The sequence below is a fragment of the Simochromis diagramma genome, unplaced genomic scaffold, assembly GCF_900408965.1.
Source record: "Simochromis diagramma unplaced genomic scaffold, fSimDia1.1 OVJJ01000753.1, whole genome shotgun sequence".
Lineage (NCBI taxonomy): Eukaryota > Metazoa > Chordata > Actinopteri > Cichliformes > Cichlidae > Simochromis > Simochromis diagramma.
In genome coordinates, this window is record NW_024387523.1 from 20,237,572 (window position 1) to 20,251,321 (window position 13,750).

General features: G+C 38.8%; 1 protein-coding gene across 1 annotated transcript; it reads left to right on the forward strand.

Moving 5' to 3' along the window:
- Positions 1-21: 21 nt before the first annotated feature.
- On the forward strand, positions 22-12,835 carry LOC120726920 (keratinocyte differentiation factor 1-like). Its single transcript, XM_040020958.1, has 4 exons — positions 22-66; positions 1,117-2,068; positions 2,179-2,265; positions 10,994-12,835. The coding sequence occupies exons 2-4, from the start codon at positions 1,123-1,125 to the stop codon at positions 11,086-11,088; spliced, it is 1,128 nt and encodes a 375-aa protein (XP_039876892.1). The 5' UTR covers positions 22-66; positions 1,117-1,122; the 3' UTR covers positions 11,089-12,835.
- The last annotated feature ends 915 nt before the right edge of the window (positions 12,836-13,750 follow it).

A 13,750-nucleotide genomic window follows, 5' to 3' on the forward strand; every position in this document is an offset into this window, starting at 1 on the left:
CTTACAACCGGAAGGCCAACCTCTGGCTGTAGCTACCTGGTGCGCCTCTTCTACCTTGACGCTCAGGTACACAGATTTGGTCGAAAACTTTGTTGAAACTGGCGTTTTGGGGCGAAATTCATACACGAAACGTTCGAAATGGATTACAATAAATAAATGCGTACCATAAAGTGGAGAATCTAGCATTAATTCGGGAGACGGCCGGTGGACGCACCGTGTAAACTGTGAGTAATGTTAGGTGAGAAAGTCCTCAAATGGAGGAAACTGCCGCAATGACAAGTCGCCATGAAAGTGAAAATAATATTTGTATTTGAGACGAAATTCGAGCTCATATGTTCCTAAAGTTACCGTCAAATCGAGTTTGTGATTAGATAAAGACAAAACCGCAATACTATAGTCCCGTTTGACTTGTTTTTTTAAAAGCTAAGTCATACTGTTGATAAATGTCCAGGCGTATATCGTCACAACACAGGTTGCCAAACACTACTGAAGAATTGCAACATTGTCGTTTTCTAATAAGATTCATGTAATAAATAAATAAATACAAATGTAAAATAATTATAATTTATAATTGCACATTTTTTTTAAAAATTCGGCATTCATTCGTCTTTACTCAGGTTGTTTTAATGACTGGCGAAATAGCCACACTTGTCGTTAAATTAATTTTAATTATCCATATCCACAGAGTAGCCTTCATCATTGTTATGTGTTCTTAATGAGTAAAAGGAAATCAAACTATATAATTCTGAAATGAACATAGGTGTGAATCACCAGGAAAGTGTACTCATTGGAGTTTCAATGAGTATTTTGTGATTTCCATGATGTCATGCAGTATATTTGATATAAGAACGGGTAATTGTGTTTGACTGTGTGTACACATACTCCGTAAAACCTGTTGGGCTGCATTACCTGCCACCTGCGGATATTAGTTTCACGATTGTTTTGAAGAGAAATGCCCTCAGGTGCTTAGGAGCACACTTATTTCCTGCTTAACAATGTGGATTTATAAGAAACGTTTTGTTTAGCTGTACTATTTCAACCCTGTCTCATCATTTAATTGAACCTCAGATGACCTCAGTGTTTTTCTCATTTTTGTTCTTGGATTTTCTGATGCAGTCAATCATGTCTGCTGGCACCTCCAGCAGCCTTACGCATGGTTCAGGACGTGGCGCAGGCCACAGGCTTCGGTCCAGCCGGAGCAACAGCCAGGGGTCGTCCTATGAAGAACGTTGTGTGGACCCAGTTGAAGACAGAGCACAAAACCCAGAGCCGAAAGGAGTCCACAAAGCTGACCTGAAGGATGCTAATGGCAGACAGTATGAGACCATTGGCTTCATTCCTGGCTCAGCTGAGCCATCCACTGCAACCCAAACCTGCAATCCATGCGCTTCTCCAAGAAGCTGTAGGACTTTTATATGTAGCATACTTACTTGCGGCCTGTACAGGGTCTGCCAGAACTCCATCCTCGCTCCATGCCTGGCACCAAAGGAGAGTTCACCAGATGAACCAGAGAGGTTGAGTCTCCAAGCTATGAACTCAAGAGACAACAAAGAAGAGTACACTGCAGAAGAACCCTGGTTGGAGGATCTCCACATTGCTGGAGTCAAAGTGGACAGCACGATAGAGTATTTAGGTGCTAAAACCAATCCTCCCACTTTGCCATACGTGCCACCTCCTGGTGTTCAGACACTGCCGAGCCACCAGTCGCTGCATGAGTCTATAAGGATTGATGACTGGGAGGATGGGGAGGAGAATGTGGACTCCCTGATTACTAAGAAGCTGCTGGAGCTCTACTCTGAATATCAGATTGAAGAACTGGCCCGGTGCACCTCAGACTCGGTGTTCCTGAAAAAGAGCAAGGCCATCAACCAGCTCATCAACTCACTGGCTGAGGAACATAAAATGGATGAGCAGGAGGCCGAGTGTCGGCTAGTGCGTGGAATCATCCGCATTAGCACTCGGAAGAGTACGAAGAAGAGGCCGCACATCTCCAGGAATGAGAGGACACTGTCGGACAGCGGAAACGAGACGATGAGGGAGAGCGAGTCCTTTTCATTGAGCAACAACAGTAAGTCCTGACCGACTCCTTTACTACAGAAATATCTGTGTTCCTGCCGGCATCTAGGAAATGCTTCAGTGCCATCAAGTAACAATCTCATTTTTCTCTGTTTATCTAAGATGACTACAAATCAAATCCCAATATCCAGATATCAGATTTGACCTCCTCTGATCAGTGTGCCAGGGAGATTTGGAGGAACAATGGAGGTAAGAAATCTGCACTATTCTGCTTTGTTGAAAGTCTGTCCTAAACGAGCTATTCTGATAAAGTCAATTTATTAGACTAGCTCCACTGTACAATAGACGATATAAGCCATTCAGTGCCAGTAAATAGAAACTGCAAGTAAAATCCGCCACTCTGCTGACAGACATTGCAGTCATGGTGTTACATAACATTCTGAGTGGTTTATTCATTATCAAGACTGATTATAGATGCTTCAGTCACCATGAGGTTACATAGATGAGGCCTGCTAAGGCTCTTCTATGTACTACTTACTATATACTAGAAGTAGGATGTGGGAGGGGCACAGGATTCAATTCAATCACTCAAGTTTTCTTTACATTTATACTTTCTGTAACTTCTCTGTTTTAGAGCCTTGGATTAAAAAATAATGTGCATCAGTGAATGTTACAGTCACACTTTGTGACATATGTGTGAGCAGCTGTGCAGTTTCATCTCTCAGTAAGTCAGGAACAGACATCTGCTGTTTTGCACCAGTCAAAAAGTAGCTTTTGGAGCAGTTGCGTCATTTCTATTGAGTTGCTTCACTCCATTTCAGTGAGCGTGGAGCCCCTGCAGGTGGGGCACTGACAGCTAGGTAAACAGTATGAAGTGAAATTAGGTCAGTATTTAAGTGATTTTCCAAATTATTTTGAACCGTTTTTATTGTTAATGATTCATAAAAAAATATTATTGGGGCATGAACGTTTTGAAGCAGGACATGCCAGAACAGGTTTGAGAACCACTGCTTTACAGTAACAGTTTATCTGTGCACTTTATGACTGAAGTAAATTTAAAAACAAATCATATCAAACTACAAGCTACCAAACATAAATTACACTGGCAGTGTGGTTGGATTATTTAACCAAAAAAAAAGAAAGCTAACATTTGTGATTTTTGACTAATCAATGTTTTTCATGATCTGGCTTTCACAATTATGTGTTTTTGTCATTAACTGATAACTGAGTTCAGGCAATAGAAAAGATTTGTTTAGAAATAGGTTAGCACTAAGTTAAATGTTTACGAAGACTAAGGAATACGTTGTTTTTTTTGTTTTTTTTTCTAAAAGCATTTAGCAATTGGCAAAACTAAGATTGACATTTTCTCACACCTTTGTTTCCTTTCATTCTCTTTATTTCACGACCTAATTCATATGTAATTAAGTTTGTTATCACAAATCAAACAAAAGGGAATCCGTGGGAATTACAATTGACCCTGTGCACGAGAAAATGCTAACTTCCTGGTTTGAGACCGGATGTGGGGTTGTACATATCCGGTAGCTTTACTTTGCGGTCAATCGCTACTGCGAAGATATACTCCAAAATCATGTCCAAAACTCAAAAACGGAAAGATCGCGTTAAGTTACAAAGAGCAGAAGGTGGGAACACTCACCACGGTTGTGTCATAAAAAAATCTAATGATCAATTTTGACGTTTAAAGAGTTTAGATCGATCAGTTGTTTACATCACTCAACACAAGCAGAACTGCATCACTGCATGCAGAAGACACATCGACCACATTCAGAAGTATCTCTGTATAATGACTGGTCTTATGATTTAAACAGGCAAATGTTCAGCATTCAAACTACAGGTGAAGAATAGTCAAACCAGATGTTTCCCCCATTATGTCGAGATCAGCTAGTCAAGTACACACCTACACAGCACGTTAACAAACCGTGAACAAAGCCACACAAAAATGAATGATTGCTGGTAAGGGTTTCTATACATTAGTATGTACGAAGGGTATGTTGTGACTTACCTTAAAAATTACAGCGGTCCCTCGCTATAATGCGGTTCACCTTTCACCTCGCTGTTTCGCAGATTTTTTAGTGCAAGTTTGCATGCTTTTTTTTACATCACATTGTGTCCTGCGTCCTGATCGCTGCAGACGATCTCCTCCGTGACGTCTCTCCTGTACAGTACAGAATCACTGCATCGATCGCTAGCAGTGTGACTCTGAAGTGCAGTACTGTATGTCCACGATGTCCACGAAACGTTTGGCACCGTCAAAAAATAAAATTGGCTACTTGATTTCACCTATCGCTGGTTATTTTTAGAACATAACACCCGCGATAAACGAGGGACAGCTGAGAAATATAACATTTGAATCCATTTTCTCTTTTGCCCTGAGGCGCGGGGGAAAAATATCGACAAGTCGATGAACATCATTTACAGATATATTGGGTAAATGCCCAAGACATCTATAGAAATGTAAATCGCCGCTTGATTCATTCATTTGCTTAACTTGTTTTGGACCGTAAACAGGGCATGAATAGGACACCGGAAACAAAGCTCCCCACAGGAGTTTCTGCACCGGAAGTAGCATATGCTAACGTGCACATAGTCAATAGCTAAATAAAACATCCTAAATTGTATCAAAGTTGTACTAATTGCTTTATTCATGGGTTAATGTGAGATTCTACGTGCGGGGTACAGTGTAAAAATGAAGCATGGGGGGAATTCACTAGAAAGAAGACGTGTAAAATTTGTTTTGTAAGCTACAGTAGATTTGTTCTTTTTGCATACAGGCTGTGATCACCTGAGCTGTGCTGTAAGCTCTAAGCTTTATTGCTCTCTGTAGTGTTAACTGAATTCAGTAACATAATCGCACAGATAAGCTTAAAGAGATAAGCACAGTTTCACTTGGCATGGTGTAACATTGACCATCAAAACCATAGCTTGCCCTGCACCAGTACAACATGCATTACTGTAAACTTTACCACAACACTGCAAACTAGCTACTTTAGCCTGCACTGAACTGTACTGAACGGTCTATATTTTCATCCGGCCTTATAATAAAAATGTATGCTACAGCTATACATCATGTTTGATCCAATATCTAATTTTAAAACTCCAGCATACTTCAGAACCGTACCTAAACATTACATTTCAGATTTATTAGATGTCACTGAGCACTTTGAAAATGTTCCCTTATATTCCTCTCCTGTCTTCTCTTTCTTACCATTCTTTCCATCTCTGAGAGTGAGCTTATTGCATATTTGTATCCTTCAAAATATAGCCGCTGTACCACATATTGTGGAACTGTTTGTGTTTGGTGCTGGGCTGTTGGAAACATTTCCAGATGGCTGCCATTGATAAACATTACTCCACCTATGCTTGTTTGTTTTTTGTAGCTCTAGCCAGAGTGGCAAATTTGCTGGCATCAGCAATGAGTGTGATGAGAACATAAAATAATATGGATCCTAAAGAGTTCTAATAATCTTTTGCCCAAAATGACCACAGTTTACCAACAAGGGGTTCACGCTGTTGGCTCAGACTATCCACTATGAACTGAAGATTGGAGTGAATGGAGATAAATGGCAAAAGTGGTTCTGGACTGAACTTATTTCAGTATTTTAATAGTCTTGTTTTTTTCTTACAAAGAAGATAAAATTGCACATAATACAGTAGCTTTGTGCTGTACATTGATTAGGTGGAATGAGATTTGCAGCAGATTGTGATTCCCTTAATTTCCTTTAATTCAAATAACTAGCTAATAACTGATAACAAATAACTAACTTATAATCATGGTAAACTCACAACAAACATTTCAACCAACTTGGTTCGTTACAGCCAAAAGTTCCCGTTTGATGTATGGGATTTAAATTACCGTATGAATGCCCCAAAAAACGGTTTATGATGCATCGTGTCACTTATACTTACAAAAGAATATTTAAAAACAATTAAAACACAGTTAAAAATAATTAAAATCTGAACTGCAGTACTGTGTAGCACTGCTTTAGCTTTTCTCATATTTCTTTATATTTTTGAGGAAAATAGGTGCAGCGATTTATTGAAACATGGGTAAATGCAAATACCCTATGGAAAGCAAAAGCAGAGTGTACACTTCTAACAAGTTTGGAATGACTATCTTTATTCTTTAAAACAGCCTAAACTCTGTTCTTGTCATTTTTAATCTACAGGATTCTTGAAAAACATTCCAAAGCTCATATTTGGATGTTTGCTGCCTGTTATTCAATTTTTTCTTATCAACTTGATCTCACGCTGCTTTAATAATGTTGAATTCTGAGGAGGCCAATCCATGACTGACAGTGACTCCATTAATGCTTTTACCGCATTAGCAGTGGGTTTGTGATTGTTGGTGTGCTAAAAAAAAAAAATAAAGTCATGGCCTGTTAGATGATTTTCAGATGGTTTTACATGGCGGTATCTTAGATACTTTTAAGTGTTCATAATTCCTACAATTCTGATAAAATTCTTAGCACCACAGGCTTAAATGCAGTCCCATACCACGACAGAGCATCCATTGTGTTTTACAAATTAATTCTTAATAATAGTAATGTTGGAAAAATTGCACAAAAATATATTTTGACTTTAAATAAGGGTATGATCATGATATGTTGCACGGCTCTTCTGTAGTCATGGTTTACTTTTTGTTGAGCGGCGCTGGTTTTAACAGATTTTAGTTTAAAAGATGTAGCACGGTTATTAGCACTGTTGCCTCACAGCAAGAAGGGCCTGAGTTCGATTCCACCACCTAGCCAGGGCCTGGTGGTGGTCTTAGGGATCATCGGGATATTTTTTTAGTAAATGTGAAACAAGCCTTTGTGTTCTTCTCAGTCTGCAGACCAAAACTTGATGTCCTTTTTCTTTTTTATATTGTGGAATCATGAACACTGACTTTCAGTTTTTTAAACTTTTTTCTTTTGTGAGTCATCGGTGCAATCTTGGAGTAATTTTGATTGGCTGGCCACTCCTGGGAAGGATCACCACTTTTGCAATTTTTCTCCTTTTGTGGAACTTATTGGAGTATCAAAGTCTTAAAAAGGCCTTTGTCACCCTTTCCAGACTGATGGATGATAAGTGTCCATGACTGTGTTTCTTATCTGTTCTTAAAGTAACTTCAGATCGTGGCATGATGTGTTGTTTTGTTTTTGGTTTTTTAGATCTTTTAGCTGGCTTGAAACATTTAAATAAAGTTTATTAAGCAACACAGAGTGTGTGTATGTTTTGCAGAATTTGAATCTGAGCAGAGAGCATAGCCCTGTACAATTAAGAATTCGTCCTGCTACTTCTATCAGTACTCACATCATCAATAAACTCTGGTTCCACTGGCAGCCATTCATGCCAATGGCAAAATGTTGCCTCCACAATGTTAGATAATGTGGTATACCTTGGATCACTAGATCATGAGTCGATTCTCTCCCTTTTAATACTTTCCTCATCATTCTGGTGCAAGTTAATCTTGGTTTCGTCTGTCCTTTTTTTTTTTTTTATTATTATTAGGTTTTTAATGTCTAATTAGCACTTCTGTTCTTGAATGTAACCAGTGGTTTGCACCTTATTGTAAATTATCTGCATTTCCATTCATGAAGACATCTCTCGTTTGTAAGACCTTGAGTGTTTTTGACTTGGTTACTTGTTCTGAAATCACATATATTCTGTGGTCTTCCGAAGCTCTTTGGATGTCATGTTGACAGATCCAGTGAAAAAGATCCAGTCTTTTATCTGTGTGATTGGTCATGAAACAACAAGAAAACAGGCTTCACATGACGATGAAACTGTTAGTCAATTGCAGTTATTTTCATGCTTCTAAAAATGAGGTCCTATAAAAATAGCTGTAAATTCTGAACTGTTAATTCAGCACTTCTGTTAAACCATTTGAATTAAAACTGAAAGTTTGCACTTCAATCATATCTTGGTTGTTTGAGCCGGAAGCAAAACTACAAAACATATCATGAAGTTATGCTTATCTGTATAACAATAGCAAGCAATTTTCATATTTTATATAAAAAAATATACATACAAGTATTAAGTAGGTAAGAAACACAATTCAAGAACATTTGGAAAAGGTTCACATTTAATAATAATAATGGATTGCATTTATATAGCGCTTTTCATTCACTCTCACATTCACACACTGGTGGTTGTAGCCACAGCTGCCCTGGGGCAGACTGACAGAAGCGCCACGGCTGCCATATCGCGCCATCGGCCCCTCTGGCCATCACCAGTAGGCGGTAGGGTGAAGTGTCTTGCCCAAGAACACAACGACCAGGACAGACAGAGCTGGGGATCGAACCGGCAACCTTCCGGTTACAAGATGAGCTTCCCAACCCCCTGAACCACAGTCGAAATTTTTAATGGACCATCCATCTAAAAATTTCAACAAAATTTTAACAAAAGTGCGTTACAATGTACAGGTGACAGAACCATGGAAGGGTCCGACACCGTCACATGTGGAACTAAGCAGTAGTAGCACTTGCTGAGATCTTGAAACATTCACATACATATATTTCCACTCCTGTGTAGAAAGCTTACACCACTACACCAACAGTAGCAGAGTAGTTTATTGAAAATGTGACTTCTGTGAAACTTTAGAGATTTCTTTAGCCATAAAATGAACACAGGCCTTTTGACACCAAGAACTCGTGTTTCTAAGTAGATGGTGATTCACACCTGGGGCCCGTTCTTCGTACGTCGCTTACTACATCCAAGATCAAATGACACATCCAAGACCAAATCATCGCGCTAACTCTGAGCTCGCTATTCCGGTTCCCCGAACACACCTGCTGTTGACGATTAGTACAACTGGGTGAAGTAATGTGAGATCACTGGGTGTCGTAAAAGGGGCTACGCATCGATAGTAGAAACATTGATCGGCAACCCTCTGATTGGTCGGCGAAAATGTCGAAGGAGAGCACTCGGTATTTTTCGGCAGCAGAGCAAGGACTCCTGAGTGAGGGAATTCAGGAGTTTGAGAGTTTAATCAGAACGCAAGGGAACACTGCAAAGGCTGCAAAAGCAAGGAGAGAGGGCTGGCAGAAAGTTGCTGACAAATTAAACTCGTAAGTAATTTAATAATAACAATAATAATGGAGTGGATTGATATAGCGCTTTTCAAGGCACCCAAAGCGCTTTACAATGCCACTATTCAGTCACTCTCACATTCACACACTGGTGGAGGCAGCTACAGTTGTAGCCACAGCTGCCCTGGGGCAGACTGACAGAAGCCAGGCTGCCATATCGCGCCATCGGCCCCTCTGGCCAACACCAGTAGGCGGTAGGGTAAATTTATTATATTACATTATATTATCCAATATTATATTACATTATATTATAATATGTTATATTATATCCCCTTTCACATTGGAGCCACAACAGGACCCACTAGAACATGGGAACAAGTAAAAGTGAAATATAAGAATATTCTACAGAATGGTAATATTTATCACTTATATTGCTTTTAGTCTCTTGGAAAGAGACCCTGGAATAATCTGTTTGTTTGTTTATAACAGCAACCAAGAAAAGGGCAGAGCAACAAAAGACAGGTGGTGGTCCTGCACCCCCTCGTCAACAAGTTGGTTAAGTAAATAATACCCTCACGGGAAAATCGATATCTCTCAATGAGCACACTGTCGCGCTGAGCTAAAGGATCCTGTCTATCCCGCAATATACGCTGGATTATGAAAACTCTCCTTATCAATCTTGCACCTTCCGCAATGGGCTGCTCGCGTATACGGACAGGACATGGCTGCGACAGGCTTCCCAAATCCACCTTCGCTTTTATAGCCGTGGTCTCTCATCTTGATTACACGAAGTAATTTGCAATTACTACTCTGAAATATGAATTACATCTGTAATAATCACATACATGTAATAGAATGTTAATAGTACATTTCCCTTTTTTAGGAAATGACCTGTATGTATCTGTGTGAAATCAATAAATGGATCAGGTGCTGCATTATCTTTAGTTACATTGATAATATTTATTTATGGTGAAACAGTGGTGGAATATCGCTGTTGCTTTCGTATAAATGAAGCGGACATACCTGCGTGGCCGCGATCTAATCCTGTTTACATAAAGTAAACCTGCTCCCGAGCAGGTTTACGCTTACGGCTCTGTTGCTATGGCAGCAAGTCCCGGATGAGCTTCGGGGAACCGAACGATCCAAGATCACGCGAAATCGTCAACAATCTAATCCAGCTAACTTACTTAGCGAGGTACGAAGAACGGGCCCCTGATCTGAGAAATGAGAAAAGGAACTAACAACAATCAACAAAACTAAGCAGTTATTAAGACCTTTAACAGCAAGTGGTCTTTAACCTGTGAAAGGCACCGCTCTGGGTGAGCAGGTGGCGTGGACACCTACGTTTGTGAATGCAATAACCTGAAAACAAGCAATGTAGGACCTTCAAATTGATACAATAGGTGCATCTATTAAAAATCTTGGATGAGTTTGAATCTCAGCAACCTTGAGCTCAAGGTCGGAGGTCCAATTTTCTGAAAACCTTGCGAATGCAATAACTCACAAACAAGGTGACGTAGCATTTTGAAACTGGTATGTCTACTAGGAAGCTGAAGGGTAGCACTGGTGGTTGCCAGTGTTGTTATTTGATTGTGTCCTTCCCTGCAGTGTGAGTGCTGCCTGTAGATGAGTGGAACAGTATGAAACACAGTCAGGTTTGTGTTTTGCATAACCTGTACACTGGTTTAAGTGCATCCTCTTCCATTTGTATGTGAAGCAAAACAAACAACAGGAAACCACACAGCGAACTTTACTCTTGTGTGTCAAAAAACAAGTACTGTTGTTTGCTTGGATCGGTATTGAAAGTATCAGTTTTGGTGACTTTACTCTTACTGCCACACAAACATTATGTGTATTCTCTGTATGATATGCAAGGAAGCAAAATGAGTCTGCCACGTTTGCATGTTCATGCTCATGATAGCTTTTCTTTCTGTTCTGTGTTCTTGCAGGTCACACTTCTAGCTCCCCGACATCATACTCCACTTCACACACAGAGACAAATTCTTCAGGTGTCCCGCTGATCCGCACCTATGTGAGAACATGATTCACTCACCACATTTTTTTTTTATTTGTCAAACTGTGTCCAAAAGGTGACATACGGGACGTCGAAAGGAGACCCTACTTGCACACGAGTGCCTGGCTGAGCCAAGCTGTTTGCAGAGACCGTGGCTTTGCTGTGGCAAAAGGAAAATGTGAAATTTCACATTGTCTGAAGGACTTCAGTGAACTCAGGGCTCTGTGTGTAGATATTTCTGGTTCATAAATGTTATGTTTGTGTTTGAAGGATTGCTTAATGGGGAGCTTGTCCTGCAGGCAGACGTCATCAGCAGCTCTTAGGTGTTGTATCATACATGTTGTATAACCGTCCCCTCGTCCTTGAAGGAGTTAGGATCCTACGAGCTTGCTCTGATTTTACTCTTAGATTTAAAGTTTGTCGTTGGTGTTGTTTCTGTTGTTTTGCACATTTCAAATGCCTTCATTATTGTTGATTTGATGAGTATGTATTTGCTTTCAGTTTTGTGGTTATGTCGCAAATATTTAGTTGAGTCTACATAAAGTTCTGATAGTTTCCAGAATTTGAATAATTTTCTAAGTGAAGCACCTGGTTGGTGTCACTGCATACTTTCTATGTAGAGGAAAAGTAGAATTTTCATTGTAATTGTATTGTGTTTCGTTACGTCCAATTGGAAATACAAGTTGAAGGCTGCAAAAAAAAAAGCCTTCAGGTGTTGTTTTTTTAAATATTTCATATCATTAGTTAATATTCAGACAACATGGAATGTGTTTTTTGTTTTTTCAAATCAGTTTATTATTTGTTTCAAAACATGAAGTTCATACAAAGCTGATAACTCTGAAGCTCGTATCTTAACTGTGTGCTGGATACATTTTGATTGTGACTGTTTTACCGTTTGCTTTCAATTCTCAAATATTATGTGAGCCAGCGTGATCTGCAGCTACACTGTAGGTTGTATCGTGCGCCGTAACTTATTAGCGATGTTTATCTCAAGCTGACTCATGAAGTGAAGGTGTGTTTTCATGACGACAAATGTACTTGCTGTATTTACCCTCGGGTCCTGACGGGGATTTTCCCAGCTGAGTCACTGAGTCCATTTTTTTTTTTTTTTTTTTTTTTGCCCTTTAGCATTATCAGTTTATGGTTACAGTTGTTAAGGAACATAACTGTAGTAACTTAATACAAATGGTAAACTAGTTCACGTATTCTGCAATGTGTCACCCACGATCTGTTTTACTTACATGTGTAAAGAATAAAGTTTTTTTGTAATCATTCTGTAAAATCTTCCAGAATACTTGAGGTTTTTGTAGTGCCCAACCCCTGCATGGTTAGAATGGAATGATGGGAAACTTGTTCTGGTTTGGACCACGAAGACCAAAATTTAGGTGAAGTAATGAATTGCTGACTATATCTATCAAACTATACTTCTTACTTTACTGAAAGGGTTGAATTGTTTGGTGAAGCCTTTTGCATTTTGTTGCTAATGACACATTATAGCTGTAGCAGATCGAATGTTTGGGTGTTTCTCTTTTTCTTTTTTCAGCAGAAATATGTTGTATCAGGAACTAATCTCTGATATCAGATGTGTCTTTTTTTAAACAAATAAAGATTATGAAGTGGAACAAAAACAGGATGTTTTGTTTGTCACATAGAGTATGGCCACATGAGGGAGTTAGAGCGTGCATTAGAGAGTGTTTCCTCTCTTTCTTCCTCCTGTAATAATAAGATCATGTGTTTTCAGATTTTTTGTTTATTTAAGTAAGCAGCTAATGAAATTAAAAAAAAAAAAAAAAAAAAAGGGTTATATTTTGTGATTTTCGTGACACTTGTATGAACACTACATTCAGGAACGACAAAAAGCATCCCTCTTAATAAATGTAACATTTTTGTATTGGATATAAGGTTATTTCATAGACAAAAAATGTTGTACTCATAAACATACAATGATTAGTGTATAATTATGTCTTACAACAAATTGATGTATTCCAGTTTGTGGAAGCCGACATGTTCACAGCCGTCTTAAAAACAGCGGACGAGATGGACTTTGCATTTCCAGCTAATCAAGTTTTATTTAACTAGACACCAGCCACATAAGTACTATGCCATAAGTTACTTTTGATTTAAAGATCACAAATATTGATTTAAAACTCTGTATGACCCTTTAATATTTGTGCATGTATACTTTCATCATCTCTTTCTCCTTCTCCACCACTGCTCTCTTTGCTTCCTCATTTCAACCTCATCCTCTTAAATGCAAACCTTTCCCTTAAAGATCTGGGCATTCATTTTTTTCTTCTTTTTGTTTTGCATATTTTAATCAATATTTTATTGTGTTGTGGTTTGCAGTGTCTTGTGTTGTTTCCTTTTAAATTAGTTTAATAGGAAAAAATCTGAAAATAGTTAAAAGTTGAATTGTAAATGGTTGGTTTTTGTATTTTATAATTTATTTTTTTAAATTTTATGTGGAGTGAATAAATAAAAGCAGATTTATATAATGAACATATATACATAGAAAACACGTTTTTAAACATTAGTAATTCATTTTGTGCATAATTTTATATTGTTGTTAATAATAAATGAATGAAAGCAACAAAATAACCCGGAGAGCCGCTTGGGAGCTGAAAGGGCCGGCTCTTTTTAGTGGGCCGAGCCGAAAGAGCTGGTGCTCTAAAAAGAGCCGGAATTCCCATCA

Bases quoted from the DNA above. Each gene is read 5' to 3' on its own strand.
- LOC120726920 (XM_040020958.1), top strand. From the start codon at position 1,123: ATGTCTGCTGGCACCTCCAGCAGCCTTACGCATGGTTCAGGACGTGGC. The intron at 2,069-2,178 runs GTAAGTCCTGAC...TGTTTATCTAAG, and splicing joins CTTTTCATTGAGCAACAACA to ATGACTACAAATCAAATCCC. The intron at 2,266-10,993 runs GTAAGAAATCTG...GTGTTCTTGCAG, and splicing joins GATTTGGAGGAACAATGGAG to GTCACACTTCTAGCTCCCCG.